General features: G+C 33.7%; 2 protein-coding genes, 1 long non-coding RNA gene and 2 other non-coding genes across 5 annotated transcripts; 4 read left to right on the forward strand and 1 right to left on the reverse strand.

The window, feature by feature from the left end:
• Nucleotides 1-5417: 5417 nt before the first annotated feature.
• On the forward strand, nt 5418-9246 carry LOC135798845 (probable 2-oxoglutarate dehydrogenase E1 component DHKTD1 homolog, mitochondrial). Its single transcript, XM_065311809.1, has 7 exons — nt 5418-5716; nt 5772-5895; nt 5983-6533; nt 6591-7006; nt 7066-7223; nt 7764-8031; nt 8090-9246. Exons 1-7 carry the CDS (start codon nt 5602-5604, stop codon nt 9209-9211), a joined length of 2754 nt encoding a protein of 917 aa, XP_065167881.1. The 5' UTR covers nt 5418-5601; the 3' UTR covers nt 9212-9246.
• Nucleotides 9247-9454: 208 nt separating this feature from the next.
• TRNAR-UCU (transfer RNA arginine (anticodon UCU)) lies at nt 9455-9527 on the forward strand. Its single transcript has one exon. It is a non-coding gene; the product is annotated as a tRNA-Arg (tRNA).
• Nucleotides 9528-9755: 228 nt separating this feature from the next.
• Nucleotides 9756-9918, forward strand: LOC135799927 (U1 spliceosomal RNA). Its single transcript, XR_010550092.1, has one exon. It is a non-coding gene; the product is annotated as a U1 spliceosomal RNA (small nuclear RNA).
• Nucleotides 9759-16497, forward strand: LOC135797985 (spatacsin). Its single transcript, XM_065310626.1, is given in 8 exon segments — nt 9759-10363; nt 10420-10961; nt 11016-12461; nt 12464-12942; nt 13020-13484; nt 13486-14445; nt 14506-15434; nt 15496-16497. Coding segments are annotated over 7 exon segments (5169 nt in total). The 5' UTR covers nt 9759-10363; nt 10420-10429; the 3' UTR covers nt 15854-16497.
• Nucleotides 16498-17894: 1397 nt separating this feature from the next.
• Nucleotides 17895-18211, reverse strand: LOC135797988 (uncharacterized). Its single transcript, XR_010549653.1, has 2 exons — nt 18078-18211; nt 17895-18025 (listed from the first exon to the last, which is right to left on the reverse strand). It is a non-coding gene; the product is annotated as an uncharacterized lncRNA (long non-coding RNA).
• Nucleotides 18212-23454: the final 5243 nt, after the last annotated feature.

The following is a 23454-nucleotide window of genomic DNA, read 5'->3' on the forward strand; positions in this document are numbered from 1 at the left end:
TCATTTGTTTATTCGCTAAGCGGCAACCCTGACGAGTGGGAAGTGCCAAAAACGTTTATAGTTTTCAATTTTCTTGGTTTTTTATCTCTTTACATCGGAATAACACAATTAATATATAAATTAAACATCAAAAACGTATCTAAACTAACTGAGTTAACCTCTAAACTAGACTGTACTAACAATGCATTACAAACATTCAAAAATAATCCATTTCCAAATTATTTTAAATTCATTTTTATTGCTCATATGATTTTAATCGCTGTGGCAACTTTCGATTTTTATATGTGGTTCACATTATTCGGTATGGATCAATACAAATATGAAATAGCAATGAAAATAATGGTTTACTTAAATTTCGCGTTGATTTTACTGGAAACCATCATAAAACTATCAATTAAAAACCGTTTTGAATTATTTAATACGCTAATAATCAGTGGTGAATACAACAATGAGAAAATAAACATATTAATCGGAGTGCATCTTAATTTGTGTGATATCATAGACTGTTATAACGATTTATTCGGATGGCATATGTTCTATAATAATTTACAAGCCATTTTCAACGCGTTGTCATGCATCAGTTTGTTTATCATCGCTATCGACATGTTTGTCGTTGGTGCGGTTGATCTTCTCTGTTGGACGATCTATTTTCTGGTCAGTACATTAATCTAATTAATTAAAAACAAACAGTCATTATCCACGAAAGGAAATGAATGTCAATTTTTACTTTTATTCATTAGTTGATTATTTTCGGTTGAAAAATGAAGAATGAATTGAAAATTCCCTATAATATCGCTAAAACTTTAGGAATATTCCCGAAATATCATTTAAAAACCAAAAGTTTGAATTCATATAAAATAAAAACAGTTATAATAATATTAATAATAAATTTAATGTTTATTTTGTGTGGAATTAATGTAAATTCAAACACAAATTTACTCATGAAGATTATTGATAACATTGCATGGGTATCAATTGGTATAGGTTTACAACATTTTGTTTTAAGCACGAATATTATCAATATCTCAATAATAAATGGGTTATTCACCTTATTAAATGAAAATTTTCAAGTGATTCAAAAGTATTCGAGTGTAAAAGTGTCTAGAATTTATATTTTTATCATTTTCACGCATTTATTATATATTTGCTTGATGATATTTGATTTTTCTATATCATTGGGTGGTTATTATGTGAATGTATATTTTTATTTTGCTGCATCAGAGTTGTTAAGTTACTTTAATCTCGCTGGTGTTATGATGGAAGTAGCAGTGCTTATGTTGGTCTTGAATCGGTTCAAAGTTTTAAATGATATTGTGGATGAAAAATGCAAAATGAGTATAAAGTTCTGGATCTTGTGCTGGCACATCATCAATTGTCTACGGTCTGTGGATATTTCAATATTGCGTTTGGTTGGCATATTTTATTGAATAATATGCAAGCGATATTTAATGCATTGTCGTGTATTTGTTTATTTGTTATATCGAAAGAGATTGTGATTGTGGATTTGGCTGTTATCAGTTTATGGACGTTACACTGCGCGGTAAATATTATAATAATATAATATTAAGTATCAAGTGTGCTAAGTAGCACTTTAACCATGTTTAGCGACGTGATTCTTATATATTTCTATTTTCACTTTATTTCCACTTGCAGATTTGTATTGCACCGTAGGTAAATGCGCAGGCGTAAGCTCCACCCCGTGACTAAAGTACTTTAGTCACGGTTTTGGCCGTTTGTGATTAAATTACCACTTTTCTGTCTCAAAACCGTAGAAAAAGTGAAAATAAACAAAAAAATTCAAATTTAAGACACAATATCAGTATTGCTGCTATTTTTGTGTAATTAAACATTTTTTTCTGTAAAAACACTCCGCACATTTAATTAATATTTGGTTACGTCAATTCTCTCTGCGCAATACAAACATACCAACAGTTAATTAATTATTTCCTGTTATTTCATAACATTCTAAATATCAATATTAAAGTAATACCATCATGGCGCACAGACAACTCGCGCCACTTTCCAGCATTCTCACATTTTTATCAATCCTCGGAATTTTTCCATTTTACAACCGCAAACGAAAAATATTCCAACCAAAAATAATCTACGTTTCTCTCATAATAATAATATCACTCTCCATAGATATATTTTCTTTATATAACGTGGTGGTATATTTAAAACACAACGAAAGCCCCGTGTCATTTTTACTCACACCTATTTTAGTAAGACTTTTAAATTTACACTTAAGCATCTGGTTTAATTACAGCGCTGGTAAATGGCAGCAGTTTTATAACACTTGTGATACACTCGACAGTGACTTAAAACAATTTCATAACATAACTGTGAAAGTTTATTCAAATGTGACTTTGAAACTCTGCGGATTGTTTTTCATTTATTTAACGTGCGTCTCATGCGATTTTTATATGTATTTAGTAATATTAGAATCAAAAGAAATATATGTGTTTTATATAAGTGAAATTGTCGGTGTGTTTATATTACACATTTGTGACTTTAGTAAATGTTTGGTTTTTTTCATGGTGCGGAGATATACGGAAGCTTTAAATAAAGCATTTGAACAGATAAATTATAGTACTTGTCGATTGGCAGTGGGTAAACTAGAAAATTTAACAAAAATGCATTTGAACATTGTGGATCTCTTCGGGTTGTTGAATTATTTATGGGGTTGGAATATTTTTCTGGAGACGGTGAACGCTGTTGGGTATTTGTTGAGATTTGTGAATTGTGCGATATATAACAAAGTATGGCATCCATTGGAGTATATTATTATGGTTGTTTGGATTGTTTATTTTGTTGTAAGTTATAATTTGGTAGTAAAATTAAGAAAACCCGCGGCTTCACTCGCGAATATCTAAAATAATGAAGTTGCTTCCGTTCGCGTCTGTAGTCACAGAAGAAGTAACAATGAAGTACAATGGCGGGAAGTTTAAAATGGCTGAAAGTATAGTCTATGGAAGTATAGTGTACAGTCTCCATAGTGTAGTCAATTGGATTTGATGTTGACGTAGCTGTCGGTAATACAGTGTGATAATACAGTGTGATGGTACTATAGTACTTAGGTTTGAGCTTCATTGCTGGAATGCTAGATGGCGTTAAAGTAGTCAAATAGCCAGATGCAGAGGTATTATTGGCTAACAATTTCTTTATTTTATTTAAAAAATAATTTTTTTTATTATATAAAAAGTAGCCTATAACCATTCGGGGACCACTAAGAATATGTGTACAAATATTCATGATGATCGGTTAAGTAGTTTTTGCGTGAAAGTGTAACAAACATCAGGACTTTCGCATTTATAATATTAGTAGGGTAATTAGACAAATATTAATGAATTTAATCGATTTATTCATTAATTAATATCTTGGTTATTAGTTCTTTTGTTTTTCTTATGAACATTAGTATTAATTAATATTGTGTTGATAAGTAACTTAAGAAAACACAAAACAATTTTTTTAAACGTTTCTTTGTGATATTTTGTTATTTTCTTGGTATTTTAGCAAAATTAGAGTTCAATAATAATAAAAATATTATCTGGGTATTTTTAATTAATACACTTTTATTTTGGCGATAATTTTTGTTGTTTTAACGAAAAAATTCCGCCGTTTTCATGAAAATAAAATTTATAGAAGTTAAGTTATTGTTATTTGAAAAATATTTACTTATTCTTATGGGTAATTACAAAAATATCAATTAATTTAATTGATTAATCATCTAATTAATATCTTGGCATAAAACATTAACTTTCTTTTCATTACAACACTAGTATTAATTAACATGGTGTTGAAAATGGACGCTAGTAAAACCCAACACAAAACTTTAAATTTCCTCCTAAAACTTTGTTATTTTCTCGGAATTTTACCGAAATTCGACCAAAATAACAATAAAAACACCCTCAGAGTAGTTTTAATCAGTGCAACATTTATTTCCGCGATAATTTTTGTTGTAGTAATGAAAGAATACCGCCGTTTTCTTGAGACTAAAGTTTTTAAAATTCTCAATCATTTATCCGATGTAGATATGGTCCTTTTAGTGATTTACTCAATAACACAGTTTGGTTATTACAAAATTCAAGAAACAAATCAATTATTCACACGTTTAAAACAACTTCTTTCGTTAATCCCACGCGAAAGTAATAAAACAGTGATTAAATATAAATTTTACGCTGGTTTTACTTTTATCGGCACAATAATCGGCATGATAGCAACAAGTTTAATTTGGTCAACACAAAATTTTAAATATCACTTCTTAGAAGTCGCATTTCTGGATCATATATTAATGATCTACGTACAAATAATTATTTTACTCATGTGGTACATCTGGAGTGTTATTAGAAGATCTCTAAAAGAGTTTAATAAAACTTTAGAGACGAATAAAATTACTTTTGCTGAATCGGATAAATTAATCGAATGGCACACGAATATTTGCGATTGTATTGCGTTGGTAAATGATATCTTCGGCTGGATATTGTTTTTAAGAACTCATACATATTTTAAACATGTTATATTTCGATATTAATCTGAAAGTTATTGAAATATTCACTGCGTTTCATTGTTTGTTCAGTTCTTGGACTCTTTTCATTGTAGTGAGTAAAAAAACAAAACAAAAATATAAAAATGAATTGAGTTTAACTAAAATATAAAAATAATTAAATTTAATATTAATTTTTACATATTTTTGCAGATTCAAGGAGTTGTCGTAGCGACAATGTGCGAGAAAGTCGTGGATGAAGGCAAAAAAACCATAACAATCAGTTACAAAGCTTTGTATCGCTATTCCAACATACCTGCCATCCGCGAGAAGTTGTTTATATTGGCTCATCAAGCGACAGCACGATGTCCACAATTCTCAGCGGCTGGATTCTTCAACGTCGATTTTGCGATGTTATTCACTTTCGTTAACTTAATCACCACTTATGTTATAGTCATCATTCAATTCTCCGAGAAAGATAAATCATAACTGTAGAATCTGCTATTTGTTGTACGCGTATTGTTGTTTTGTATGTTACTAACGTGTGAATGTAGTTTTGGATAATAATAAGATTATATATTGTAAAACGATACTGCTAGCGACGTCTAGCGGTGATTTTATGAACTTTCCTGGTGGAGTAGGGTTGGGTATACGTCGTTTGGCCTCGAGCCAATTCGCCGTTTAAATAAAAAACGTTTTTTTGATAATTTAACAAAGAAATAAATAAATTTATGAGGATATTACATTGATTTATTAAAGTTTATACTTAAATCTTTAATATATGAAAAATTTGTGCATGTAATTCAATTATTTCTGCGTCAAATTATCAAAAAACAAAAATTTTTCCTGCGGTGAATTGGCTCGCGGCGAAACGACGTATTCGTAAATATAAATTGTTGCGATGAGTTTTTCGTTTATAATACAAGGTCATAGATAAAATCAACGCAATGAATACTCATTATACAAAACGTAACAAGTTCATCAAAAGTTCACAAACAGATTAGATAATAACATAATATAATAATTATATCATCGCAAAGAGAACTTTTTCTAGTTCTTCGCAGTTCATTTATTCACATCGCGAGTTGAATATAATTAAATAGAAATTTATTTATAAAATGCGTTTGCTTAGATTATATGAAACGTGTTGTGCGCGTAACGTGAAATTAGCACGCGGATATCATAGTGATGGAGTATTCGGATACAAACCAAGAGTAATTAATCAGTTTAATGGTATTTATTACTAATTAAACGTGTAATAATAAAGTTTTAAGATTTTCTTTTGTAGTTGATCGTTCTACGGTTGAAAAACGTAATAATAATGGCAATTTTCAACGATTGGTTGATGCGTACCGCACACACGGACATAAAATAGCGAATGTTAATCCAGTGGCATTCAATAAACAACCTAGGTATTTATTATTACATTATTACGTATATAAACCGACCTTGGAAAGAAAAATGTACAGAACTACACAAAATTTTATGAATTCAACCAGGTTTCAGAATGAATTAGACCCACAACAATACGGATTTAATACCAGCGATAAACTTAACTTTGAAGGCACTTTAAACACGAATATAACTCAAGGATCAGTAGAAGATGCTGTTGACTGTTTGCAAAAGATTTATTCATCGACAATAAGCGCTGAATTCATGTATTTGGAGAGTGAAGAAGAACGTGAATGGTTCGCTACTCAAATGGAGAGATTACCAAGTTTGGAAATTGATAATGATACAAAGAAAATCATAGCTGTAGAATTAATTAAATCACAGGCGTTTGATAACTTTTTAGCGAATAAATTTCCTGGTGTTAAACGTTATGGAGGAGAAGGTGCCGAGTCAATGATGGCGTTTTTCTCGGAGTTTTTTAAATTATCTTCAAAAGATAACATTGAGGAACTTGTCATTGCAATGCCACATCGAGGAAGACTTAATTTATTGACAGGAATGTTGAATTTTCCTCCGGTGAAGATGTTTATGAAGTTAAAAGGACAACCAGACTTCCCAACGAAATTTTCAGCGACTGGGGATGTCTTAAGTCATGTTAGTAAGTAATTTTTAACAAAATTACAAACACTTATTAAATTTTAACTTTTTTTAAAAGTTTCTTCAACGGATTTAAATATAAATGGGAATAACCTTCATGTTACGATGTTATACAACCCGTCGCACTTGGAAGCAGTTAATCCTGTCTCCATGGGTAAAACAAGAGCGAAATATTTATCACCTCCTGATGGTAGTGCAAGCAGTAAAGAATATTATTCTGGAGGCTTTGGAGGAAAGTTTGTTAATATACAAGTTCATGGAGATGCTGCTTTCGCAGGTCAAGGAATAAATCAAGAAACATTAGCGATTTCCAACTCACCACACTTTGAAATTGGTGGAAGTATTCACTTGGTTGTTAATAACCAAGTGGGTTTTACAACTCCAGGGGCCCGAGGGAGATCGTCAATGTATTGTACGGATTTAGCAAAGATGATTTCATCGCCTGTTATTCACGTCAACGGAGATTATCCTGAAGTAATGTTTAATGTATTATTGGTTGCATATATTACAAAAAATTCTATTTTATATTTTAGGATGTTTTAAAAGCTACCAGAATAGCTTTTGAATATCAGAGGAAATTTAGAAAAGATGTTTTTGTTGATATGAATTGTTATAGACAATGGGGACATAATGAACTTGATGATCCCACCTTCACAAACCCTGCGCAGTATAAATTAATCACAAACAGAAAGTAAGAATTAAAAAATTTATAGAAAAACTAGCTTTAACCCGCGGCTTCGCTCGCGAAAATCTAAAATAATGAAGTTGGTTCCGTACGCGTCTGTAGTCACAGAAGAAGTAACAATTAAGTAGAATGGCGGGAAGTTTAAAATGGCTGAAAGTATAGTCTATGGAAGTATAGTGTACAGTCTCCATAGTGTAGTCAATTGGATTTGATGTTGACGTAGCTGTCGGTAATACAGTGTGATAATACAGTGTGATGGTACTATAGTACTTAGGTTTGAGCTTCATTGCTGGAATGCTAGATGGCGTTAAAGTAGTCAAATAGCCAGATGCAGAGGTATTATTGGCTAAACAATTTCTTTATTTTATTTAAAAAATATTTTTTTTATTAAATAAAAAGTAGCCTATAACCATTCGGGGACCACTAAGAATATGTGTACAAATTTTCATGATGATAAGTTAAGTAGTTTTTGCGTGAAAGTGTAACAAACTTCAGGACTTTCGCATTTATAATATTAGTAGGGATTGAAAAAATTTAAAATTTCAGAACCGTACCAGATAAATATTCAGAAAAAATGATAAAAGAAAACATAATGACCCAAAATGAACGTCAGGACCTTATACAAAACCATAACAATTGGTTAAATGAAGAATTACGAATGGTTGATAGTTATACCCCTGAAGATCCATGTTTTACCCGTCAATGGACAGGGTTTACTCAGGCTAAGGACCAAATTACTGTTTGGGATACAGGAATTAGTCAAGAAGTACAAAAATACATCGGGGAAAAATCCATTGCATACCCTGAATCTTTCGTAAGTTCTTTTTTCAGAAAATTTTATATCCAAATGATGACCAAACGTATTTATTTAGAATATCCACCCGAATCTCCTTAAAAACTACGTATATTCTCGAAAAAAACGCTTGGAATCTGGTAAGAATATAGACTGGGCTACAGCTGAAGCCTTCGCCCTAGGATCCCTAATCTACCAAGGTTATAACGTGCGGATAAGTGGACAAGATGTCGGCCGTGCAACATTTTCACACAGACATTGCATGCTGGTCGACCAGGAAACAAACCAAATGTATATCCCCTTCAATAACATTGATCCCAATCAAACTGGGCATCTTGAAGTGGCAAATAGTATTCTCTCCGAGGAAGCAGTCCTGGGTTTCGAATATGGCATGAGTGTAGAGAACCCTAACAATTTGATCATCTGGGAAGCCCAGTTCGGGGACTTCTTCAACACTGCGCAGGTTATTTTCGATACTTTTATCACCAGTGGAGAGTGTAAATGGTTATGGTCCTCTGGAATTACCATTATGTTACCACATGGGTATGATGGGGCAGGTCCCGAGCATAGTTCTTGTAGATTAGAAAGATTTCTACAATTGACTGATTCCCATGAGGATAGACCTGATGGTGATAATGTGAATATGCAGGTGTGTCAACCAAGCACACCAGCACAATATTTTCATCTCCTGAGGAGGCAGATGGTGAGGAACTTCCGGAAACCTTTGATTATCATCACTCCGAAAACATTACTGAGATTATCCGCTTGTACTTCAAGTTATTCTGACATGGAGGAAGGTACCTCCTTTAGACCTGTCTTGGGTGATCCAAATATTGATCCCAGATTGGTCAAAAAAGTGATTTTATGTTCCGGAAAGCATTATTATACCTTGTTTGATAAAAGGGAGTCTCTGAATGTGAGAGATGTGGCTTTGGTGAGGTTAGAAAGTTTCTGCCCTTTCCCAACTCATGAATTACAAGCGGAATTGTCGAAATATCCTAACGTTACGAAGTTTGTTTGGAGTCAGGAGGAACCTAGGAATATGGGTGCGTGGAGTTTTGTGAAAACACGAATGGAGAACTTGGTTGGTAAAAGGGTGGTGTATGCTGGTCGTGGTACCCTACCTACGCCAGCTGTGGGTGTAGGTAATTGGCATCAGGAGCAAGTCCAACAAGTTGCTTCCCAACCTTTTGAGATCTAATTTTTAAGAGATGAAATAAATTTGTATTTAAAATATTCATGGTGTTCTCGATCAATTTGTGGTTTTGACCAGTGGCGTAGCGTGCCTTGTCGGGGCCCCGTATAAATTTTTTTTTGGGGGCCCTTATATGGAGGTAAAGGTTTTTCCTTACACACTTTGGGGGCCCCCGTGGCCCAGGGGCCCCGTATAATTGATACGGCAAATATGGCGGTAGCTACGCCCCTGGTTTTGACCCTTGTGTGAGTCCCTTTGGCGCAGCGGATAGCGCGTTGGACTTCTAATCCAAAGGTCGTGGGTTCGATCCCCACAAGGGATGCATTTTAGTAAATTTTGCGAATTTAATGTTTTTAAAGTTAAACTACACAATTTCTGGAGGTTTAGAAATAGTAAATAAGATACCTCCATTGTTGGAAGTACTAGCGCCATCTATGGAATATTTTCAGTAAAATTAACTAAGGTCTTCCCAATAGATGGTACTTTAAAAGTTCTACATGAAAAATACAAAGCAATTCGCTTATAAGGGGCCAGGTAAGCAGCCAAAGGCATACTTACCTGGCGTAGGGGTTACCGTGATCAATAAGGCGGTTCCCCCAGGGTGAGGCCCTCCCATTGCACTACGGCTGGGCTGACCCCTGCGATTATCCCTAATGTGGATAACTCGGGCGCGCAATTTTTGGTAGTCGGGACTGCGTACGCGCTGTCCCGGTATAATAACAATCAAATATAACTTTACAAACCTCTGAAATGGTCATTCTCCTTCAAAAATCAATTTTATGTAACAGAATCTAGATTCCTTTTTGAATTTCTGCGAGAAACCCGTAAAACGTGGGCGTTTGAATTTTTCCTGTCACCTTGAACTCAATAAGAGAAGAGCTAACATAATATTGGAGTGCAGGTTATGGAAAACATGAATGTGTTCTGTTTAAAACGAAATTTAAAACGTTTCCAAACAAAACAAACAACCTTATCGTTGTAATGACGCATAGTCCACATTACAAAGCCAACCATTGAACCATTGATTGACTTCGTGAACTGTGAACTTTTGCATTCCACTTACAATGGTCCAAAACACAGAGCTCAACAACCACATCACAACAATTAACTAAAATAAGTGCAATATCAGTGCAATATCATCAGAACCCAACAAAATAGGTATGTCCACTCAAACATTAACCAAATCAACAAATTTAAACAAATTCACAATTTAGAATACAAAACATGTCACCTCCTAAGCATCTCAGTAAAGAAACACTAATAATATGGGAAGGATGGAGAAAAATGGGTCTCAGAGAAGTTGTAAGAGAATCAGCTGCAAAAGGCTCCCATGTAGAGCTAGCTTACACATTTCTCCAGCAAAAGAAGCATGTATCACTTGACAACATCAAACAATGGTTTAAAGAAGAAGTCATTGAATGGGCAATGGAACTCCTACAAAACAAGCAAATCTTTCGAGCATCTCACATACTCAAAAACATTAACCTGGATCCATTCACTGAAATCACCAACATAATGTTGAATACACCAGATGTGGACAACATGAACTTCTTGGCTAGTCATCTAGAGAAGAATGGACAATTAAATGAAGAATTTAAGCTAAATATGAGACTGTTTAATATTATTATGAATGATAATGATGCACTGACTGCTTTCAAACAGAAAACAGCCAATGAAGTCACTTTGAAGATGTTGATTGACTGTGATACTGAATGGAAAGCTAAACTAGTGGCTAAATTATTTTTAAAATACTATGGTAAACATTATATTCATATTTATTATGACACATATTTTATTTTAAAACTTTTAGATTTTACTTTATCTCCTTTACTAACTGCATCGTTTTTGTGGACAAGTGCTCTGGAATCAAATGATAAACCATTCCTAAAAATATGGCTTGATGTACAAAATGGATGTGTTTTTGACCACAGTGAAGAAAATCAACTGACTATGATACTATCGGAATTACAGATAAGTGAACAAATGTATTCTTATTTATTACAAAGTACTGATATTCATGTTGAGACAAAAGAGTTTGTTTATGATACACTGTCAAAATATGGAATATTCAACTCTGAGGAATTGAAAGACATAAGAAAAATACTTGCGAGAACAAGCAAAAACACTTTGAATGAAAATTTAGAAGAAATTCTTTCACAGTCATCAGCAAATTTAACCTATGACAACTTTAAACAACAACTAAGAGACTATTGTGTTGCAAACAACATGTTTATTGCTTTGGATGCATGTCTACCAGATGAAGACTATCTATATTCATCTGACAATCAAATATTAACTCTGTTGAAGTCATGTAAAGATATATCACACAATCCAAACAATCGACAAGTGCTTGCTGTTAACTTACAAGAAATCAACACATTTATTAATCAACCAGAAGAAAAATTCCAAGCATTATTGCAGTTAATATTAACAAAACTAACTGGAGATAACATACAGAAGTTCCTCTTGAATAATTCAAACATTTTAAGAGTTTTACCAACAATAGAAACATTTCTGAGCAAAATATTAACCAATATTCCATCAAGTGGTATAACTAGGTTTGATTTATTGCGAAAACACTTCAAAATCGACGTGGAGGATTTGTTTCCATATCGTTTTAATCAAGGAATCATTGAGAGACCGAATTTTAAGTCGGAACAATTGGTACAAAGCTATGGACATCATAAAATACTCGATTATGCGACGTTTTTGTTTTATTGTCGGCCAGGAAAAGCATTAAAACTCGCAGAGAAGGAAAATTTGAATATTGTTGAGCGAAACGTGCGTCGTTTGTTGATTAAAAACTTTAAACGTGATGACATAGCTGCATCTTGTTTATATTTCCTCGATTGTCTGAATATAAAGACAAACGAATTAAAAATTGAGCTTGCAGCTGCTAAATTACTACATGAACGTGGAAAAACACAAAATGAAGTTAAAACTTTATTCTTAAATGGAAAAACATACGAAATTGTAAAGTTATATGAAGAAAACCTATTTCCAACAACAAATGATGAATTTATTGATAACTATATACAACTAGAGTTAGTAATTAAGTTAGCAATTCACTATGGATGCAAATTACCTGAATTATACTTGGAACAACTTGCAATTGCCTCAAAATGGCCGGAATTTCTGTTTATCATACACAAATTTGATTATCCACAAGAACAAGTGAATAAATTAGTAACACACTTTACAAATCATGCACTATATGATCATTTATCACATGCTTTGGCGCATGATTTAGTTATAGAACAAAAAATGTATTGCTACGTGATAGAGACGCTCGAAAGTTTTTCCTCGCAAGAATCGGATTGTTGAAACACATGGAAAGTGATATGATGTCAAGTGTTACTTCACAATCAAGTTGGGGAAGCAATACATCCAGTAGTGGTTTATCAGATTACATCAGTGAAGTTGAATGTTCAGATGACAATCGAACTGATTTACTACAAGTGTTAATTCGATGCCACAATAGTAATGATCCTCCAAAAGCACTGCTTTATGCTTGTCAATATTATAAATATCCATTACTCGCTGTGTTAGCAACAACTTATGAACCTGACTCGGTTGTAACATGCTGGTTGACTTGGTTGAGCATTTCATGTGAAATTGAAGTTGAAGCTTGTGAGCGTTTAGCAACTGTTGGTCATATGGTTACTAATTTTCTACAAAAAGTTGCTGAGAAACGTTTTTACAAAACCCTGCGACAAAGTTTGTGTATATTTTTACTTGTAAGTATTGAAAATTTCATTTTTAGTTAAATATAAGAAAAAATAGTTTAGTTTAATATTTTATTGTTTCTTTTTAGGATAATCCCCTGAAGAACTTTCTAGACTTTCTAGTAGATTGTCAATATTTAAACTTTGATGATAAATCACAAAATGAAGACCTAAAATACTTCCATGACAAGTTAAAGATGAAACGTTCGAACAGTTATGTGCCAGAGATAGATCATGATATGTTATATCTCAATAATAAATTGTGGATTGAGAACACAGCGATTACTCTACTGGCAACAGCGTTAAACAATCAAGACAAACCTTATCAACGTGTGCAACTGTTAAAAGTAATCATGGATTTAAACTTGCAGCAATATTTCATCAGCAGTCTACCAAATTTAACGAATCTCTATGAATATTTTAATTACTTTTATGAGCGGAAAATCATCGTCCAGCTGGATTTTAATAAATTATTCGACGCTAATCATTATCACGATGAAATCAAGACTTGTATATTGACAATGTTGGCTGCAGAGAAGTACAAAGAGGCTTTGAAAGGTCGCACAAGTTGAAAATGTGCTTGTTGATGAGATATTGATGAAGAAATGGAGTGATTCCAGTAGAGAAGAACAAGAAACCGAGCAGTATTGGATAAAATGTGATAATGAATTTAAAAAGTATGCGATTTCACCGGAAAACGCTGTGAAATTCTATAAAAATACAAAGATAAACGATGAAATACTGCGGTATAAAATCCTCACGTTGTCCTACACCTGGTGTCGAAACTTTAAACTTCAAAACCAGCAAGAAGTTGAGTTGGAAATGTGGTTGAGTTATTTAAAATTAACTCAACCGAATATTTCTATACAAATTGATAAAGAAACTAACAAGTCTTACTTAGAAATGAAGACTGAAATCGACCAAATCACATCTGAACTTTGTGATGAATTATCACCGACAGAAACTGAGAAACTTGATGTTGTAGTTCATAAATTGCTACAATCAGGGTCGATTTTTCAAGCATTGCGTCTACAAAAACTGTTTTCTACCTACAATAATGTCAATTTAGACATATTCAGACTTTGTTATACTCTAGCAGAAGGAATAACTCTACCTATACAACTCTCAGCGCAAGAACGTTTGTTAATCCGCAAAGTAAAAAACAATCGCACTTATAGCCACCGCAGAAAACCGTTGTTTTCATTCCGTTTATCAAATTCAACATCAAGAAGCCCTGCATCTAGTTTTGGCACATTACTAGATGTTGAACCGAAAGTTCAGGACACATTATCTCTCCTAGAAAATCTCATTGAAGGACTTACAAGTGGAATGGAACTCGGTGAAAGTATCCTGATGACTTATCGCATAAGCATCAACACAGATATTTCTTATAATAACATTTTATCCATAGAAGATCCAACTGTGTTGTTGCTGAATGCAGTGAAATCAAATTGTGTGAATAAAATCGAAGTCGCACATGATTTCTTCTGCATTTACAACTGGAATAAAGAACAGGTATCTTTTTAAACTTATATAACCTATAAAACATTAAATTTGAATTGTTTTTTGCTTTAGATTGCTGATTTCTTGTGTGAACAACTTGTAACAGCTGTAAATACTTGCACAAAGTCAAAACAAGGATCAAACATGATGTGGGACGTGAATTTAGACCAAGAAATCCATCTTATTCTACAATTACTACCAGATGCTTGTTCCAAACTCGGAATTAAGTTGTATTCATATTGCAGTGCTCTGCACAAAGCAATAACAGTCACCAACGAGATGACAAACATGTTTGAACTGACTGTGGTCATAGAATTGTTAATCTTGAGCCATGAGTGTTATACATATGATTGCAACATGGAAGGCATATCAATAATCCTCAAAAAGTGTCAGACTTTGATAAATTTACTCCTGGCACTTAAAAATTGGTCTTTGATCGTTCGTTTACTCACTGGTGTTGGACGATACAACGAATTAAACTATGTCTTTCATATTCTACGTGATCACGACCAATTTGAGTTTTTATTGCGGAAAGGAAGTGCGAAAGACAACGGTTTACGTGTAGCACTCTTAGATTATTTGAAAAAGTTCTGTCCAGATAATCGCACGCTGTACGAAATGGTCGCGTTGTATTTTTCATTGTATTCTGAAGTTGCACAGTTGTGGGAAGCTGAATCCCGGCAGTCGATTAAGAATCTCATCGCCATTTCCAAACTGGAGATGATCAACAGAAAAATCAACCCGGATGAATGTATTTTTGTCGAGTTTAGTAACACGGAAGGAACGAAAATATGTCTGAGTAAAGTTATGGAGAACTACAGTCATGCAGCTGAATATCATCTACAAGGGGAAAAACTAGCGAAAGCTATGAATGCTGCACGTCAAGCTGAACTCATTGCCTTACAAATTTCACTGATTAAAGCTGTGCCTACAAATGCAGCAACAAATTGCATACTGAATCTGACCTCGCTGCAAATTGCAGCGTTATTTTCAACATTAAGGTTTGTTGTGTTTTATATCTTTGTCAGCATTATAATAATCATTATTTTGTTATTATTACAGCTTTCAACAAGCTCTAATCGTCACAGAAGCCTTTAGTTACCAACCAGACTGGGCACAGATTTTATTTGAACATTTCATCGTTAAAAACGACTCCAAATACTTTGATAACTACCTGATGACGTTTAATATCACTGATAGTTTAGTCCACAACTTATCCAGACATTATTTAGCTAAAAATATTAACACTGAGCATGGTGCTCGTAACATGAAGATGGTTCTTAAGTTATTACCATTGATTCACTTACAATATAGAATTGCAAGTGAGTTGGGCTTCTCAGACATGGTTGAAAAGCTGTTGAACAGTGACAAATTGAATTATCTCAAAGATACGGTGTGGAAACGTGGTTATCGCGAATAATATCCAAAGATTTTTAATGATTTTATGTAAATATGCAGATTTAAATATGTTAGTATTAAATATAAACACTTGATGGCGCTGCATGTCCATTGAGAACATTTTAATCCAAGAAAAGAATTTTATATTCTCGTCAGATGTCGCTGTATGCCTGTATTTTAACATGGCCGATGAAAAAATATCCATGTTGAATTTTATCTGTGTTTACAAACACGTTGTAATCTATAAAGATAAATGCGTGTGCATCGGCGTTGAATTTACACGTTTTGACTTGATTCCTGCTAGCGAATTTTATATTTATAAAACTTACGTCAAAACTGGTCAAAACCAAAACGTTTCACGTTTTATCATGAACTCATCAAGATGCATGAGCATGAATTGTGTCACGTTATTATACATTAATGTATTTCAATCACGATTAAGTGCATTAAATACAATTCGTAATGATGCATTAAAACGTGTTGTAGATTAAACAGTATTTAACGCCTCAAGGTTAAACACTGCAGCAATTTAGTTGCCTATTGATATATAATATTAAAACATAATGTGATTAATTGAGCGGCATGAAGAGGGAAGCAGGAATGAAATCCATCATTCGACGAGGGTTTCGTATCTGCGATGTCAATAAAGTAAACTTTGGACGAAAATTAATGGACATTTCTCTATATCGGCGCGCGGTGACAAGCGCAAACTATCAATCAGCCCCTCCGAAAACCGCCGCTGCGCAAATTACTGAATTCCGCATGCAAAAACCCGCCGCCCGGATCGCGGAGGCGGCACACAATGCCGCGATTGCGTAACGACGACGCCGTCGGCATCGCGCCAATGGAGGCGGCGGCGGCGATGCCACAATAGACGTGTTCGCCGCCCCTCCCTCGCGCGCATCGGCGCACGATCGTTAATCTTATTCCTGCCTACACAGAATGTAATTATTCGGTGTTATATACGTCAGCTTCGGATGTATATACCCGTTACAAGCGATATTTAGATAGGAAACACATTTCGGCATCGACGCGCTCGGAAAAAACACAAACGCGTTGCGAATGAAGTGATGAAAGGGTGGTGAAACATTCCACTTTCACCCCTGGTATACTAACATCATTAATTCAAGCAAATTAAATAAATGCCACGCATAATATGTGCAAAATTGCTTTCAAAGCGATTTTATTGCGTTGAAAACAATGTTTTTATAGATAAATCGTATATTTATGTAATCAGGTATAAAAACCAAGTGATATTATACTTACAGAAGTATATTTCACCCCTAGGAAGAGTCTGTTTCAGCCCACGACACTTTTAACGACTTTTCAGTTCACTTTTTCGTCAAACAATGAAAAAAATGGCTGAATACGCTTGTCGGGTACAATTTGCGCGTCGTATAACTGGTTGCCTATAACATTGACACGTATAGTACGCCACCTTGCGTAAAAATTACAAAGTTTAAATGAAAAAGTAAATATTTTGTTTTAAATTAAAGAAAAAAACATATTTTATCCAACAAGGTGGTTAAACATACCACTTTCACCCCTGAGACAACAAAATCATTAATTCAAGCAAGTTAAATAAATGCCACGCTATTAATACATGTAAAATATTTATGTGATTAATTCTCAACAAAGAGAAGCATCGCAAATGAGCGGCCCGGGCTTAATTACAGACGCAGACACCTTATCCGTCGTGATGTGCTTTTCACGGAGCGTTTCTCATTTTTATTCTTTGTACACTCGTTTACAAGCACACAATGTGTTTATTCATGTTGGTGTAAGTGTTAAAAGAAATTTTCCGCTTTGTTTAATACTCTACCGCATGTTGCCGACAATCCAAGCACTGAATTCCGATCGCATATTATATTGTGAGCATTTAGGAGATTTAATATTTGAGCGCAACAGGCTGCGTTATTGATGGCGCGTTGTTGTCCGCTCGAAAATCATCAAGATCTGCGGACCGAAGCGCACGGAGCGTTAAACAAGCGAGAAGTGGAAGATATCAAGAGCCATTAGCACCAAGGGTCATCAATTAATCATAAAACACACCGGGCTCCGCCTCACTTATATAAATGATGTGTAATTTAGAAAAGATTACATGCTTTATAAAGAATATACATTATTAAATCACCTACTAATCGTTCCAGTTTGGGAATTTGCACGTTTATCGCAGAGAATCGGTGTTTTCATACTGAAAAAATAGGTAAATAGTATTTTTATATAACTAGATAAAAGATACAAACGTATTTCATCTTTTGGAACTCTCTACAAGTGTTTTTTTAGTGATTTATTCGTTTAAACACAAAAAACTTTGAATACGATTGACAGTTACCATATGTAAGGTGTATAACTGGTTGCCTACATATTGCCACGTATACATTGCCAACCTGCGTAAAAATTTCAAATAAAAATAAAATATTCTGTTTTAAATGAAAGAAAAACATATTTAAACTGTCATATCCGCCTGGGTCTTTGAGTCCTGTAGGATGACATCTCATATGTGCGCTTTATAAATTTAATTTATAATTAAATCACCTACTAATCGTTCCAGTTTGGGAATTTGCACGTTTATCGCAGAAAATCGGTGTTTTCTTACTAAAAAAATAGATAAACAGTATTTTTATATAACTAGATAAAAGATACAAACTTATTTCAACCTTTAAAACTCTCTACAAGTTGTTTTTTAGTGATTTACTAATTTAAACACAAAAAACTTTGAATACGACTGACAGTTACCATATGTGAGGTGTATAACTAGTTGCCTACATATTACCACGTATACATTACTAACCTGCGTAAAAATTTCAAATTAAAAACAAAATATTCGGTTTTAAATGAAAGAAAAACATATTTAAACCGTCATTTTGTGCTCGCCAGGGTCTTTGAGCCCTGTAGGGTGACATTCCATATGTACTATCCATGATATTATTCCATCCAATGCACATTTTATTGCCTATATAACATTAACGAGATTTTAATCTGCAAACATCGACAGTGATCGCAATAACAGCCCCGCAGGAAATAAAACACGCTGGCCAGCACACACAGCGGCAACCACCCAACCAATAAAATTACCTACATACATAATAATAATGCAGCCACGTCGGCGCACCACGTCTTTTTTGCATTCGCTGAGGGAATAATAAAAATAAAATGGAAAATCAATCTCTTGCTACGTCAAAATTCATAAATCATTTTTCATTTTTTCCACTCACGTACACACCGCGCTTTTATAATTAACTCCAGGTGGTGTAAAACAAACATCTAGATGGCGCTGTTTTATTTTTATATAAATTGTGATTTCAAAGCAACTTTCTCCGTTTTCTGCTTAATTAAATATTCGAATGTCAAACGAAACGCAAACAGCATTATAATGTATATTTAATCAATTACACATTAGAAATTCTTCAATCTATTGATGTACGACAAATATGGGTGTGTGATTTGATTAAAGAGAAATTTATTACTTTATGCCTAATGACATTCCACGCGGATGGAATAAACGACAATTAGCAAATCACGACAATACTTTCTCAAGCACAACACACTCGTAATTCAATTATATTATTGTCTATCGCGTCGCAAATGTCAAGTTAGTAAACATCTGTTGTTTACACCGAGTGTCACTCATAGTATTGTGTAATGTTGGTTGCATACCACAACAAGATTGGTTATCCCTACTAATATTATAAATGCGAAAGTCCTGATGTTTGTTATACTTTCAAGCAAAAACTACTAAACCGATCATCATGAAAATTTGTACACATATTCTTAGTGGTCCCCGAATGGTTATAGGCTACTTTTTATTTAATAAAAAAAATTATTTTTAAATAAAATAAAGAAATTGTTTAGCCAATAATACCTCTGCATCTGGCTATTTGACTACTTTAACGCCATCTAGCATTCCAGCAATGAAGCTCAAACCTTGCTTTTGGTATATATTGCGAGTGTGGTTAATTGATATTGACAATTGCATGCGACCTTTTCATTGTGAATTGTAATAATTGTTTTTGAAAAACTATCTTCTAACACACGGAATGGTATATTACATACCTAGAATGGAAAATAATGAATTACACACTCCAAAACAGTGCAGAAATGTGTGTTTTCGAGTTGTGGCATTAAAAAACGCACAATTTTAGTAATATTTTAGTAAATAATTAATTTCTTTGTTTTTCGCTTGAAATATTAAAGATGCTTCAATTTTATATAAAAATCAATCCGAATTCAAGGGTCTTTAAGTTTACAAACTATTAGACAGAAAAATAAGCCAAAAACAAACAATTTTACTCAAATAAAACCAAATAAAAGCACAATTTGAGTGATATTTACTTTCCGCAACAAAATCCCTACTAATATTATAAATGCGAAAGTCCTGATGTTTGTTGCACTTTCACGCAAAAACTACTTAACCGATCATCATGAAAATTTGTACACATATTCTTAGTGATCCCCGAATGGTTATAGGCTACTTTTTATTTAATAAAAAAAATTATTTTTTAAATAAAATAAGAAATTGTTTAGCCAATAATACCTCTGCATCTGGCTATTTGACAACTTTAACGCCATCTAGCATTCCAGCAATGAAGCTCAAACCTAAGTACTATAGTACCATCACACTGTATTATCACACTGTTTTACCGACAGCTACGTCAACATCAAATCCAATTGACTACACTATGGAGACTGTACACTATACTTCCATAGACTATACTTTCAGCCATTTTAAACTTCCCGCCATTCAACTTCATTGTTACTTCTTCTGTGACTACCGACGCGTACGGTTAAAGCTAATATTCATATATTCACGCAGTATAATTATAATTTGTATCTATATGATTGTTGATTGTTAAATTGTTTGTTTTGTTGGTGTTTTGCGCATAATGCGGGCGAAGGCCAAGGGTTTTTACATGCCTCCCTCATCGCTGTCACAAACTCTTTGTAGATATGAGTAATACAAGCATAAACAGTTTAATTTATTAGCTGCGCGAACAAAACACTAATAAAATCTTTATTTGGCGTGTTTACCTTGCGCGAATTCGCATGTGGAAACTATGTGGATAGGTAAAAGGAAGTTATTAAATTTCAATGTTTGATTATCGATATGGACGTCATGCGGTACGAGCGTATGTATGTCGGCATTTCCTAATTGATATTGAGGTTCTCCGATAAGTACATAAAATTGATTCAATATTTGAGTCATTGTTTCTTCCAAGACGTGCGGCGCCGAATGGGAATTGATTTGGAGTGGCCACAACCCATCCGCTACGCGTTTTTTTTTATGTCCTTAACTATAGATAAGTAATATTGCTAATGTTAATATTGGTTTTAGATTTAAGTGTTCATTGTTAGATATTTCATGTTTAGATAAATTAAATTTTGAGAATTTGTGTGTCAGATTTGGTGTATTTTGGGTTGCAGCACAAGAATTTATTGTCAGATTGACATAGAAATGAATTTAGGCATGTTTTTAAGAGTTTTAATATAATAAACACTCAGTATATTAAAGTTATGCGTCTAATTTCAACATAAAATAAAGTTTTCTAAATTTTTTTCAACCAAATATCACAAAAAATAAAAATTTAGTGTTTCTGTTTATTTTAATCAAAAATCACAAAACTCAAAATAGTTATTCTAATTTCAACATAAAATAAAGTTTTCTTAATTTTTTCAACCAAAAATCACAAAAAATAAAAATTTTGTGTTTTTGTTGATTTATACGTGTATTTTGGGTTGCAGCATACGCACACACTAATAAAATAATTTTCCCGCGTTGTAATTTTAATAAAACATCAAAATTCGATTAACCACAAACAAAAACGTTTTTATAACCACAAAATAAATTTTCTCATGTAAGTAATACGTCTTGTAAAATATAAAACTCGGGAATACTTGTTTAAATTAATGTTTTACTAAATATTTACACTGAATGGTAAACCTGAGGTTATCAATATAAGAAGGCATAAATTTGAAGCATCCACCTAAGTACTCATCGATGATAATTTTTTCGTCTGGCGCACTTGCTCAAACATAAACTCGTTCAGACAGAAATGCACGCGCACACACACACCACACGCATGCGTGCATTAACTTATAGCGTATCGGCACATATCCATCAAACGGCGCGTCCGCGAAGAACTCCGCGCAGGCAGCATTGAACACGAGCATCGCACTCGCCGCGCTGCGGTTCGTTATGCCTCCTCCTCCGACGTTGTGCACACGAAATGGTCGCACCGTGCGAGAGATACATCGCTTCTCGACGCTGCCGCTGCTCTCTGTGTGTGTGTGTGTGTGCATTAACAACATATCTGAGTAATTAACAGGTTTGTATGAACCTATTTATGAAGTCTCGAACGCCCAGCCTATAAATGTTGAGTCAATATTGAACAATGCTCTTTCCTGAGAATCTCGGACGCTTCACGGGCCTCTACACACAACCGACGAGTAAAATTAACCTGAACCTTTAATATTCTGCGTTTTTTCTTTACCATCAACGCTTAAATTAAACTATAGGTTGTGTTATTGTGTAATATTGGTTGCATATCTTAATATTTTTATATGTACACACAAAAATCTGGACTGTCAAGCGTTAAATCAGAATATTGGTTGTTTGTGGTGTAATGTGTGTTGCATACCTTAAATATTTTCACATATATGTCTACTAATATTATAAATGCGAAAGTCCTGATGTTTGTTACACTTTCACGCGAAAACTACTTAACCGATCATCATGAATATTTGTACACATATTCTTAGTGGTCCCCGAATGGTTATAGGCTACTTTTTATTTAATAAAATTAATTATTTTTAAAATAAAATAAAGAAATTGTTTAGCCAATAATAGGGGAAGGTAGCCTAAATTGGACCAGCGCCTAAGTTGGACCACCACGATATCCGCGGACTGTTGATGTTTTTGCAAAAATAGACAGGCCCCTTGTTTTACTCGTATTTATAAACAATTGATGCAACTATTTGGGTTAAAACTTGCCGCGTGCTTTCGTCGTGACAACAACTTTTTGTATCCTTGATTATCAAATCTATTATAACGACGTAAGTGCATAAGCTGTCAAGCTGTTTAAACGTTAGATTTCACGATTATAATTATATCATCAGAAAGCTTATTTATTTATCTATAATTTATAGTATTAATTTGGAGAGGTTATGTTATATTAAGATTGTCGTTGATCATTAAATAAAAATTCTTCAAGGTGCCCAAGTTGGACCGGAGACAGGCACCGGGTTTTTACAGGGAAAACGTATATCATTTTTTTGATCTCTTAGAAAAGCTTGTGGACGAGCACAAATCTTCGAAATGATGCAGTGTATGAAATGCCGCACTTTGGTTTATACAAAATGTGCTTGTGTTTCTGCTAAAACTAAAATTTACTATTGTGTCAATTGTCGTTAAAAAAGCATAGTCCAATTTAGGAAACCGCGCGGTCCAATTTAGGAAACCGGTTTCTTAATTTGGACCAAAAACACAATTTTTTTAAATTGAAATTTGAGGGGTATAAATATAATTTTTACTTAAATCAAAAATATCATTTTGTTGGTAAGCCTTGTGAGTTACTTTTCCGCTACTTAATTTTTATGGACAGTTTATATGTGGCTCTATAAATC

Source organism: Atheta coriaria, unplaced genomic scaffold (assembly GCF_025399875.1).
Source record: "Atheta coriaria isolate IRGN ID8LTWV9N9 unplaced genomic scaffold, Caltech_Dcor_3.1 hic_scaffold_9_pilon, whole genome shotgun sequence".
NCBI lineage: Eukaryota > Metazoa > Arthropoda > Insecta > Coleoptera > Staphylinidae > Dalotia > Dalotia coriaria.

Coding starts and splice junctions, on each gene's coding strand:
- LOC135798845 (XM_065311809.1), top strand. CDS start 5,602: ATGCGTTTGCTTAGATTATATGAAACGTGTTGTGCGCGTAACGTGAAA. Junction 5,896..5,982: donor GCATTCAATAAACAACCTAG/GTATTTATTATT, acceptor GAATTCAACCAG/GTTTCAGAATGAATTAGACC. Junction 8,032..8,089: donor TTGCATACCCTGAATCTTTC/GTAAGTTCTTTT, acceptor GTATTTATTTAG/AATATCCACCCGAATCTCCT.